We start from the raw sequence: 12,567 nt of genomic DNA on the forward strand, positions 1-12,567 counted from the left end.
ATAATAATAATATATAATTATTAATAGTATTATTATATAATAACAATAAAACTAAGTTAAAACTTTTTCTCTCACCACTTTAGTTTTTCTATTTCCTTTTAATCTTTCTTTTTCATCAAGTGGCATCGAAAACGGATTTCCTCCAAATGTAATCCTTATTGATATTTTATCCTGGTCCATTTTTAATTTGTTTGCAGCTTAAATGTTTTTCAGGTTTCGAAAATATTATTGTTTTTAGTTTAGTTCTTAGAAAAACTTATTCGGTGTATAAACAAATAATATGGTTTTAATCTTCTATTAGAGACTAAAAATGCAAATGGTATAAGAGAAAAAATATGGATTAGAATAAAAAACAACTTGATTCACTATATTTAATTATATTTTATGACATAACTACTCCAAATGTCGTGAATGTTTATGAAAATAGTGTTTTATGGGACAGGTCCTTAAAAATTTATTCTTAAGCTTACAATATGAGGAAAAAAATCTAAAAAATCGAATGTGGTTACAAAGTTGTTGGTAACTTTTATGAAATTTAGACATATTTCTGTTTTTGGATTGAAAGGTAAAAACTTGCTTCAAGAATTTTAGTTTTTTTAAAGTATTTACAAAGACATTTTAATGTTCAAGTCACTTTAGAACTTTTACTTCATTTTAAGTGAGATTCATTATACTACATATTTTTAAACAATGCATGTTATATTTTTACAAGTTTTCAATACGTAATTTCTATAAACATCTTTTATTACTAATAATTTATTATTTAACTTGAATTATAACATCTCGGTAATCTTTATTAAATAAAATCAAATGGGTATTACATTTATAGTAAGAGACATTGCTAGAATTAATTAACAAATTAATTCTATTATGTGCCTCATCTGAAATATTATGATGTGTCTAATTGGGATTTAATAAAATATAAAGATCTATTGGTTATTGTGAAAAGTCTAAATAAAATAAAATAAAGTTTAGTCCAACTTGATGGATGTTGACTTATAAAAAGATATTAGGGTTCTGTCTCTGGTCATAAGGTTCTCTCACAATAAGTCTGGGGTCATAAGATTCTCTCACAATAAGCCATCAAGAAAGAGAGTGTAAGAGGAGTAAAGAAGGCAAAGAGATAGATTTGATAGATTGGAAAAATGAGGTTAAAGAACAGAGATTGAAGAACGCACTATTATTAGATCTATCATGGATCAAGATTAATATCCTATTATGATTTATAGGCATGTGTGTGATTTGTGATCATGTGCGTGAATGTGTGATTATGTGTGTGAACATGTGAGAATCATGAATCTTAAGATTCTATAATGAAGTATTATTGCACGGAAGCTATAAAATAATTTAGTGACATATCATGATAAAGACACTATACAAATGAGACAAACTAAGGTAATTTAGTGTACATAAACAATATTTTTATTCAAAAGTAACATAACTATGACCAAATTATAATATTCATTAAATATTAAAATACAAATATTGAAAAATTTAGAAGATATGAATTTCAATACCCAATTTACGCAATATTTAGATCATAGTATTTCACTGCTCTTTATCATCAATCCACTTTGTTGCCACCCATTTCTCTCCCTTAATCACCGGACAACTTCCATGTAGAGAAGTCTGCAGAAATATCCAGAAAACCAGAAGTGGGTTTGACAACAAAATAACAACTTTGCACTAAGTTCTGAAAATTACTACATTTCTAAGTTTTTGCATGTATTTGATTTTCCTTTAGCTTAATGAAAATTTCTATGTCCATGCGTATTGTAAAAGTAACGCCAATCATATTCATACATCTGAAAATGAAAGATTACCTTATCAATTTCCCCGTTTGCTAACAGTGAATAAAATAAAAGTCCATCGCCCTGTCGTGGTTTAACCTTCAAACCAATGCATTTTCGGTAATCATAATCCGTATCAATATGCAGACCACCCTGCAAATTTGAATACTTAAACGATTACTTAAAATCAAGTCAAGATTTGACAGTGTAATATATTAGAGTTAGTGACAGTAATTAATTTCCAAATCCACCTCATAAGGGAACATTGTTTCTCCTCCAGCTTCAACATTTGATAGGTATAACAGAAAGGAAGCCATCTGCATGATAAACCAGTAAAGTCACACATTCAGAAAAGAATAAAACATATAGCCAACATTACTGAGCAAGTTCCACAAATTGTTTTCCATACTCATCATAGAGAGATCCAGCAGACAAGGGAATTGCTGAAATGACATGATAAATTTATACTTGCATATTCCTATGAAAACATACGAACGAAGTGTTTGACAAGTTGTACTCATTAAGAACTTAGTATACCCTTTGGCTCTTAACAGTGCCGTATTCATCTGGGTTGAACGCATCATAATGAGAATCATATTTCTGGCCAACCTCATACTTCAATATATTGAATTTCTGCAAAATTGTGACAGCATTCCGGCTTTACTCATACATGAACATTTACAGTGCTGTGGAAGGTCACAAAAATACTTAGGAAAGTGACATACTTCCCCATGGCTCCTTGGAATCATTGTAACTTTAGCAATTTTCCTCTCTAACATGTCTAAGATGCCAGATTTGTCTCCTGATGCGCTGATAAATGTGCCTGAACTGTTGCCAGGGAAAAATTAGCATATAGCAGCAACACAAATGTCTCACCTTCATCGTCAATGTGTATCTACTCTAACATATGTAACATTCTTAACTTTATTATGTATCAGAAGTTATTTACCAAAAATTGAGTTAAGCGGTTTCTAAAGCATTTATTTACAATATAACTACGAGCAATATGTAAATATGTATGATATAAAAATATAGAAACATCGAATCTTTAAGAGGGAACTGTTTAACAATGAGATTGATAATGTCACATGTAAATAATAAAAAATAGTTCATAATTTTTATTTCAGTAATGTTTAGAAGAAATATTCTTAATTTGAATTTACACAATAACACTTGTATATTTAGTATGTTTTATGGATTTTCATACAAACTTAAATATGGATTCTGTGTAGGTATCAAACTGTAAATTTGTATCAGATATGTATTTTCTCCTATTCACGTATCAATCCATCCATGTATCATAGGTTAGGCCATCTTTCTCACTGTGAGAGGTCCAAAAAGTTGCTCCACATATATTACAATAGATGATAGGAAAAAGGTTTGCTCAAAACAGTACCTTGTTCTAGTGTCTTTTGTGCTCTCAGCAGTTTCTCCTGTCCGCAAAGCCAGTTTTGATGGTTCAAGTTTTGGCTTTGCCATTTCAATTATTTGCCCACATGCTTCCACACTAGTGAAGTTTGGAAAGTAAAGTGCCCGTGGTCTCCAACTTAAAATCTGCAAAAGAAAAAAAGGGAATCACACTGAAACAAATGAAGTGACGATCATAAGCAGAATTGAGTACAAACTACATAAAACAGCAATTTCTATTTGGAATCTTTATGTCAAATAGATGCCATCCACTTTTAAACCAGTGATGAGTTAATTAATCAAATGTACCTTGGATGGCTTTTACTAACGCCATGTACAATCCAGCAATTGCTAATCCTATTCCACAAAGCCGATATATCTTCACATTTGCAATGTCCAACAAGTTAACGTATCTTCCTATTTTTGTAAGAGATTTTAACAAAACCTTTCCCGAAAAAGTGCCTCCAACAACTGATGAGTTACTGCTAAATTGTTAATGATATCACAAGTGCAGAAAAATTGACGAACAAAGGCACTAATGACAATCCAGAAACATCAGTAATTAATGGCCAATTATTCATTAAAAAACATATGAATTATGAACCATCATGCATTATCATATCATCAAAACCTTAATCAGGTAAATTCATCAGATAACATACATCAAATTATGACTAAACCAAAATCCACTGATCCAACCCCAGAGGAAAGAAAACAAAGGGAATTCACCTGAAAAGGGATTGAATCAAAAAAGGATTCCCCAGATTCACCATGCTCAACAGGTTCACATACTTTCTTCTCAGATTCTTGGAGTATTCTTGACTTTGATCCCACATCGTCCAAATCCTGAAATCGTTGCTAGTGAATAATGAAAGCACAAGAACCCAAGAAAGAAAGAGCAATATAGAAACCTGAAATAGGAGAGGAGATACAAAGAAGCCAGCAACGAAGAAAAGGGAGCAAAGGAAGGAAAGTGCAGGTATCCCCAACTTCAGTTTGGAACTCTTCATTTTGCCTTTCATCGTTTCTCGTCACAGAAAAAATAAATAATTAATTAAAACAATGCAAGCTTCTTCTTCTTCTTGTCCTTTTCTCTGTACTTTTTCTCCTCAAGCGATTCTGCAACTACCCATTGGGGTGTGAAGGAAGACATAACTGTGAAGATTACTAAAGATTTTGGCTTTGGTAGCAGGTCTTTGTTTCTACGCAACATGTCACCAAATGCAACTATGGCGGGAGGTTTTTTTTTTTTCTTTTTTTTTTGTTCTGTTTCGACATTCAGAAACATTTTTGTTTTTGTTTAAAACATATAAACAAGATAATGTGTAGGTTGATTCTGGTTTAGATGGATCCATATCACTTAAAGGACTGATTAAAAGTTTTTATATCTGTCCTGCATAAAAAATAATATAGTAAAACTCAAGGCTATTTTTAACCATTTTTTTTCACTGAACTAAAAAACTAATTTTATTATTTTTCTTCTCTTCAATTTCTTGTTGATCAAATAAATTCAAAATAAAATTTATATTTTGTAACGATCAAAAATATTCCTTACAGTCGTATTTGAAAAAAAAAAAATCTTAAGAACAAATTATTTTTTAAGTTTTGTTAATCGAACCTTTTTATATTTTCAATCTATTAAAGAATAATGATTAATAATTATTATGAAGGTGTTAGTAATTTTACTTCTAAGGTCCATTTTATTTTTTGCCTTTAATTAGAAGGGATGTCCCAAATCTGTTGGGTCTAAGGGCTGACCTATAAGGTGTCAAGGTCCTACAGTAGTCAAGAGTCCCCTCTTACTCTCATTTGCACACTTTTCCCTCTCATACACTCATTCTTCCTTTCGGAACGTTCTGCTAGGGTTACTCACGGCTCTTGGTCAAGCTAGCTCTAAGCTCAGTCGCCCGTCCCAATTCTTAGATATGCTCTTGGAGCTGTTGGTTCCGTTGGTTTCAGACTCGAAGCCCGATATTAGCCCTTTTCCAGGTAAGGGAAGTTAGGGTTTCATTAAAGCTTTGGTTTTCATGATTTCTCTGATGATATTTCGTGATTCGTTTGATTGTTTACTACTTTGAGCTTATAAAATGTCGTATTGTGTTGATTGGGCTATGTTGTTGGACTGTTGCACGAGAGAACAGTGGTGGGCATTGGTTTTCTCGCCCAAGCGAGCATGTCTCGCCTATGCGAGATCAACATAGGCTCGCCCAAGCTACTTTACGCGCATAGTCGCTCAGGTGACCTACGCTGTTTTGAGCGAGCGAACGTCTCGCTCAGGCGAGAGGGATCTCGCCTAAGCGAGATCCCCCGCGTAAGGTTACTGTTCCCCTTTTCGAGCCCTCGCCTAGGCGAAGGGGGCTCGCCTGAGCGAGAGTCTCTCACCTGAGCGAGGAGCTAGGCGAGGGTAGTGCGTTGTTTGGTTGTTTCTTCGATCTTGAATGGTTACTACTCGCTTGAATTTAATTATTATGTTAAAAGCATGAGACAAATGATTATGCATGAGCGATGTGATTCATGGATTGTAAATGATAGGTTTTGGTATGAACTTGGCATGTGATTTAAATAAGATGGTTGGTATCAAATAGACATGGTAATGATATGAAATACAAATCTATATTCATGGTTTGGGAAGGATGATTTGGTATTAATTCAACATTTGGATATGAATGAGGATGATTTATAAATGTTGGCATGAGATTCATATGCATGATGGATATTACTTGACTGCTTTTGTATGACTGGTATGTGGTCAGTACGTAATTCCTTGAGCTCTGTAGGTGAGATTTCAGGATCGTACATCAGTGGTCAGAACGTAATTCCATGATCTCTGTTAGTGGGTGTTAGTGGGTGTTCATGGTGGTGTCCATCTATATAATTTGGTAAGGATTCAAAGTAAGGTTGTCTCCTGACACTCTAAGGAGTCAGTTAGTCTCACTTAGAGCGGACTTACTCTTGTGGTGAGAGTAGCATGAGGCCTGAAACTCATTAAGGACTAACTTTGTGTGTGAGGGATTGAAACATTGTAACACTTAGCTCGGGGGTGAGCATGGTAATCCACCACAAGTGCAAGCATCCGTTGAATCCGACCAAATTATATGTATCCGGGATGAGTTGAGTTAGAGTATAGTGTATTGCTTGAGAAAGTTGTTTGGATGATATATAAATACTGCTTGGATTGGATAATAGTATGTGACTGCATGATAATTTGTTGTCTACTCTAACTTACCATTTGCTTGTTTGATTGCTTGTATGTTGTTCTTCTATTTTTGTGATGATCATCAATTTATTGATGGGAGCATATGCGAGAGGTACTCGAGGTCAACAGGGAAGAGATGATTCTGCTGCATAGTCTACTTGGGCTGGACCTCATATTTTAATTGGGTTTTTCTTTAAGGCTATGGCCCATGTACTAGTTTGTCCTTTAAATTCCTATATGATACTGTTAAACTTTATGTCTTGTTTTTTTTTGTAGCATCATGGTATGCCTTGGTTACTCTACGAAGTTGTATTTGTACTCCAGGACTGCATTACTATATTACTCTATGCGACGTTTCCTTCTAATTTTAGATTATTAATTAAATGGGACGTTACATTACCGTGTATAAGTTAATTATATTAATTTTTTAACTATCAAAATATTAATTCTTATTTTTGTTTGTGTGTTATTTTAGAAATTCGATCAAGTAATTATTCTTTTTATCTTTTTATTTACACAATTTTTTACTAATTTACATATATTTATTTATCACGGCGTAAAAAGTAATAAAGACAAAAAAAATACAGTCTATAAATATTTTATTAAATTTTTAAAAAAATCTTAAAAATATCAAGGACACTAAAAAAGAAATAAAAAGTGTATAAAATCTTTTCAATTATTTAATTTTTATTTCCAAAAATAATTACTAGACATTTTTATTGAATAAATGTCAAAGTGTATTAGGGTATCAATTTGGACAATCACTTTGCATTGATAAGGTAAGGGGTCGTTTAGGGTCGACCCGTCCTTTGATTTATAAAATGTGGGTCGATTGATTTGTCCCGAATTTTTAATAAAGATCGAAAATTTATTCCGCATAAGAGTGAGTTTGCAGGTCAATTTATTTTTTTATTTTTTATTTATAAAGTTTTTAATGTTTAACAAATTGGAAAACTTTAACAAGTTCACAAAATTAAGCAAAGAATAACAAGTTTACAAAATTAAGCAAACATTTTGAAAAGTTAGATGATAAATTTATAATTGAACATTTTTTTATGGGGGTTACCATTACCAAGCCGGACCATGCAGGTTGCTGGCTTTTACAAATCAGCGCACTCAATGTCATGGGTCGTCTCATGTTTTTTTGGCAGGTCGACTCGTTTGCCCAAATCCATATTGTCACCCTTAAGGTATTTTTCACATTTTGCGGTCTGAATCCCGTCAAGGTTTTGTCTTTAAAAAGCATTTTGAATGATTAAAGGATGAAAGAGTATTTAAATTGTTTTTGACAATGACTCCTAAGTGATGTGGGATCATAGAACCTACCAGAACAAATATAATTCTCTAAACATAAGAAGAAATTTAATTGTTTACTTAAAATTGGGTAGAAAGTTTTTCACAAGTTTTATTGAAGACTCGCCAAATTGTTATATTCTTGGATCTATATTTTATCATTTGATCAAAAGTTATTATTATAATCGATAGTTAGGATATAAATATTTATACTTAAAATTGAAATTCAAACACCATATTTTGTTTGTGACGTAATCCACATTGATTTTCATCACAAAAACAATTGATATCACTTGCAATATAAACCAATTTGTTTCAAATAAACATATTTAATGCTTAGACATGAGCTTATTAACGGGACATTAAAATTTGGGAAACACAACAAGAATAAGACATGAGCTCAACCCACACATAAGAGATTCACGCAATTTTCAACCAAAAAACTTAAAATAATAGATTTTCATCTTTTATATTGGTACTTAAGTTTCTTATTTTTATCTAATATGAGACTTAGACTCATAATTATATTCTCGACCATTGTTAATCTAATTATATCTCAGTGATTCATGTTACAACTAAAAGTTTCCACTAACGCATATCGATCTAAATATGCTCTTAATCGTCCACGTTTGACTTACAATGTGGAAAATGAACTTTTGATGTTAAACAACATATTCGTATACCCAAGGTAGGTGCATGTACATGTTTTATTCTTGTAAGATTTTTATTTATTCTGGTAAAGTTCATGTTCATTCATCAGATTGTAAACTGCATAGATTTTTTTAAACAACTATATCCTTCAAGAAACTGTTAATTTTGGTCGCGTCACAGTGAATAACGCCACTTGATCCATTAATTTAACTTCTCACTCAACGATTATTACATATTAATTTTTGAGGAGAAAGTAAAATTAAAGAAGTGTGTGAATAATAAGAGCAGCTACAAACTAAATCTGCTTTCTAATGCACTCACCCACCCACTTGTTCATTTCCACTTTTATAAGTAGCTCAACTCTTTTATGCTACGCGCTTAACTCATTGATGGTGTTAAATTGGTGCATTGAAAAAGAAGAACAAAACACGAGACTCGTCGTAGCATTTATTCTCACACGGAGTACCCACGATTCAATGGAACAATAATTAAATATTAAAAACCCTTTTTCCAAGTACAATGCCACAACACAACTCCATATCCTCCTGCAGATAGGAGATCAAATAATTGGAAGAAAAATTCCACAATTTTAGAACTCCCTCCTATTTCTAGAAACGTTTTGTATCCAAAGCAAGGTTTTATAGCCGCAGATTCATTTCCACACCACAATTATACACAAACAAACCTTTTCGCCTTTCACATCTTAAATCTCTCTGTTTCGTGCCTCACACGTGCAATGGAACTTATTCCACACTATTATATTACTGTCATTATAAATACCCTCATAGCCTCTCCACACTTTGAAAAGCCTAAACCTTCACACATTAGTTTTTTTGTACCATAATTCACTTATTACTTATTCCGTTTCTTGCAGCTAATGGTTAGAGGAGGCATCACCAAATCAAACTTGTTGCTTCTGGGGTAAGTTTTCGAACCTCGAACATAGTTTTTACCATTTTTCAACATCATAGTCTTTCTGTCTGCTCTTTCAGATTTTTGTTCTTCTTTTTTGTTTTTGCGGAGAAATTGAAAGATCAAGCCTTTATCTGCAGGGGAGCTAAGAGAGCAAAGAGTGGACTCAGCAAATTCTCTGCTACTGCACGAGCTTCTGCTGCAGAAAGCTCTGGAGAAATCTCAAAGAGTGGTGGTGGGAGGGTAGAGGATTCAGCGTGGTGGGTCCCACACCCACGCACAGGAATTTACTTCCCCAAAGGACATGAGTGGGTGATGGAAGATGTTCCAGAGGATGCAGCTCGTTTAAACCAGACATTTTGGTTCAGAAACGTTGATGGTGTTGACATCCCCAAACACCAACCTTAATCACTGTCCCACAACAACATTCTACTGATCTCGTATCATGTAGTCGTGTCGTGTCACACATTGTTAATTAACCCTTCTCCTAGAAAGGATAAGAATATATTATTATAGTCAGAATAACAACATGTAATAATTTCTCGTGGTTGAGGGCAACACGGTCGTGTTCTTACACTTCCCGACCATGCATGATGCTTATATGTATCATAACAAGTTTATTATTATTAAACTATATATATGTATCTGCAAAAGTCTGGTATCGTACCCTTTTTTTTTTGGTCTGTTTGGTAATGGTACAGTTACGGAGTACGAACGAAGAGTCCACATAGTTGTGAGCACTTGATAAAGGAGGCAATATTGATCACTAAAAGTTCATGATCGCATCCAGATATGATTCTAGTTTTCGTTTTACATCACCAACTTTTGTGCTATAAAATTGTCCTGAAGGAATCATATGAAAGCCTCGTTTGTGGTGCAGCTTGGGCTTTGTGTTGCCCCATTACATGAGGCGATTGTTTCTGAAGCCGGAGTGTGGAATATTGAATGTAACAGGAAAAATGCGTCTTTAATCATCAAAGCATTTATGCTAGATTCCATTGTTATCTATCTCACACTACATTTCTTCTGGTGTAGTGAAGAAAACAGATGATGAATATTAGCTCATTATTACGCAGTCATTTTTGTCCCATCTATTGCTATGCTTCTATTTATCTCACTTCATTCAAAGGAGACTAAAGAAGAAAAAGGCCAAAGATAATTTACTTGTAACAGTTTTATTTTATTATATTTTTCAGAACGGCCCTCTCAGAGGCAAGAAAATTACCATTTAGTGCGTGAGATGACAAATCAAATCAGTTTATTTAACTTGTCACTTCAGTTAGAAACAGATTATTTAATTTTATCATAAGTGATTTGTGAACAAACTTTCATTATAAACTTGATATAACTTTATATTTTGATTACTAAATTATTTGATGATTTTTTTTTTCAAATTTAAGGATGAACTATATATATATATATATATATATATATATATATATATATATATATATATATATATATTACATATTTTTAGTTAATTAACAACATAAAACGATTCCCATTTTTTATAGTCTCTCTTGCGTTTTAAATGTAATAATATTTATTAAAATATTATAATAAATTTGTAATGAAAATTTTAAGTATAAGATTATGTTATTTATTTACGAATACCATGTCAAGTTTAAATAATGAATACGATAAATATATAAGTGTATATTGTATCAAATCGGAATTAAATCAATGGTAAATAATTAATTTCACTATTTTTTAGCAACAATTAAAGGTTAAGTCCAGTACGTGTATTTTCTTTTTCTAAATCCATATTTTAACAAATGAAAGAAAATATATATATATATATATATATATATATATATATATATATATATATATATATATATATATATATATATATATATATATATATATATATATATACTCTACAACAAAAACAATGATTAATAAAATATTTTCCTTTAAAATAAGCAAATTAGCTAACTTAATATAAAGAGTTATCACGAAGTTGAAGTTGTTTTTAATTTAATAGTATATGTTTTCTCTTTTTTTAAATGAGGTAAATAACAATAAAATATTTACATTCATTCTGTATTTCCTCAAAATATAATTTATTCCATTCACTTTTTTTTATCAATACCAACAAAATAAAAATATACCACCTTATGCATTTTATCAACCGTTATCGTAGTAAATACTAATAAAAATTATGAAACACTTTTTTATAAAAACAAAATATTCTATAACATGTACTTTAAAAAATATTATTATATATTTTTTCGAAACTAATTCTGATTCTCCAAACTAGTCATTAACATTTATAAGGACATAATGGGAAGAGGATTTCTTTGTCTGTAATGTGTAGGCAAGTTTGGCGTAATTGATCGTTCAGTCATGATTAATGCCATAAACGTCTTTCCTTTTTCATTTAAAAAAAATAAAGAAATCAAGACTAAAGAGTCAATTCTCTATCTCTTTGTCAACAGATAAAAGCCGGTTATTTAATTCAAGAAAATAAATTATATTTTAATAAATACCGACCACTTTATTAAAAATACAAGAAATTAGATATATTCATTTATAAAAAATTATACTATGATTCTATTTTTTTAAAGTGATTTAGTATAGACCATTAATTAATATATCAATATTTCCTTAAAAAAATTAATGAACCATATTAAATCGTTAGAAAAAATAAATAATAAAAGTCAAAAAACGAATATCATACCATCATTTTTCTTATTTAAAACGTGAATACACATCTTTTGAACTGCGTCATTCACTTGTTTACTGTACAAAAACTCAAATCCTGTAGCTACTGTTTGATTGATCCTCTCACTATTCCCACATAATATAATAAATGATGAATAAGTAATATTGATATTAAATAATAATACTGTAAGAAGTAAGATAAGTAATACGAAAATAATAAGCGATAATATTATTTATTTATTTTGATTAATTTTATTTATCCAATATTATTCCTTTATCCTATCCGATATAATTAAATTTACTCCGAATTTCTTGTCAGGGATACGTTTTTTTTTCAGCGTAGCCACACCGGCTAAGAGAGATATGTTGTTGAAACTCGAAAGCTTTATGTTATCAAATATTCGAAATTGTATTGTCGTTTCGTAATGTCATATCAGGCCAGTTTTATCGACACGCAGCGCAGGTGTTTCGGACAATTTTTCCCGGTTTTGACTTAAATAGTGATTAACACTAAAAATGAAGGCTTATCTTCTGTCAACATTTCTACAACCTTATCCTCTTCCTCTAAGTCTAATACTCCATATGATGATGTTAAATAAAGTGAAGGAGGAAAAAATTAAAATGGAAATATTTTTATGAATTAAAATAAAA

The 12,567-nt window shown here is 31.4% G+C and overlaps 2 protein-coding genes across 4 annotated transcripts; one reads left to right on the forward strand and one right to left on the reverse strand.

Annotated features, from left to right (window-relative positions):
* Positions 1-1,347: 1,347 nt before the first annotated feature.
* LOC114192302 (putative prolyl 4-hydroxylase 9) lies at positions 1,348-4,433 on the reverse strand. Of its 3 annotated transcripts, none has more exons than XM_028081987.2 (8): positions 4,130-4,433; positions 3,927-4,043; positions 3,187-3,344; positions 2,516-2,618; positions 2,328-2,423; positions 2,042-2,107; positions 1,824-1,943; positions 1,348-1,629 (listed from the first exon to the last, which is right to left on the reverse strand). In XM_028081987.2, the coding sequence occupies exons 1-8, from the start codon at positions 4,217-4,219 to the stop codon at positions 1,549-1,551; spliced, it is 831 nt and encodes a 276-aa protein (XP_027937788.1). In that variant the 5' UTR covers positions 4,220-4,433; the 3' UTR covers positions 1,348-1,548. The 3 variants fall into 3 exon arrangements, with proteins under 3 accessions (XP_027937788.1, XP_027937789.1, XP_027937787.1); XM_028081988.2 differs by having other exon boundaries at positions 3,927-4,019; positions 4,109-4,433; XM_028081986.2 differs by having other exon boundaries at positions 1,349-1,629; positions 4,109-4,429.
* A 4,498-nt stretch (positions 4,434-8,931) lies between these two features.
* On the forward strand, positions 8,932-9,902 carry LOC114190860 (uncharacterized). The gene is made up of 2 exons (XM_028079913.2): positions 8,932-9,258; positions 9,390-9,902. The coding sequence occupies exons 1-2, from the start codon at positions 9,215-9,217 to the stop codon at positions 9,655-9,657; spliced, it is 312 nt and encodes a 103-aa protein (XP_027935714.1). The 5' UTR covers positions 8,932-9,214; the 3' UTR covers positions 9,658-9,902.
* Positions 9,903-12,567: the final 2,665 nt, after the last annotated feature.

This window comes from Vigna unguiculata, chromosome 7, assembly GCF_037176805.1.
Source record: "Vigna unguiculata cultivar grain cowpea cultivar isolate G323 ecotype 2 chromosome 7, ASM3717680v1, whole genome shotgun sequence".
NCBI lineage: Eukaryota > Viridiplantae > Streptophyta > Magnoliopsida > Fabales > Fabaceae > Vigna > Vigna unguiculata.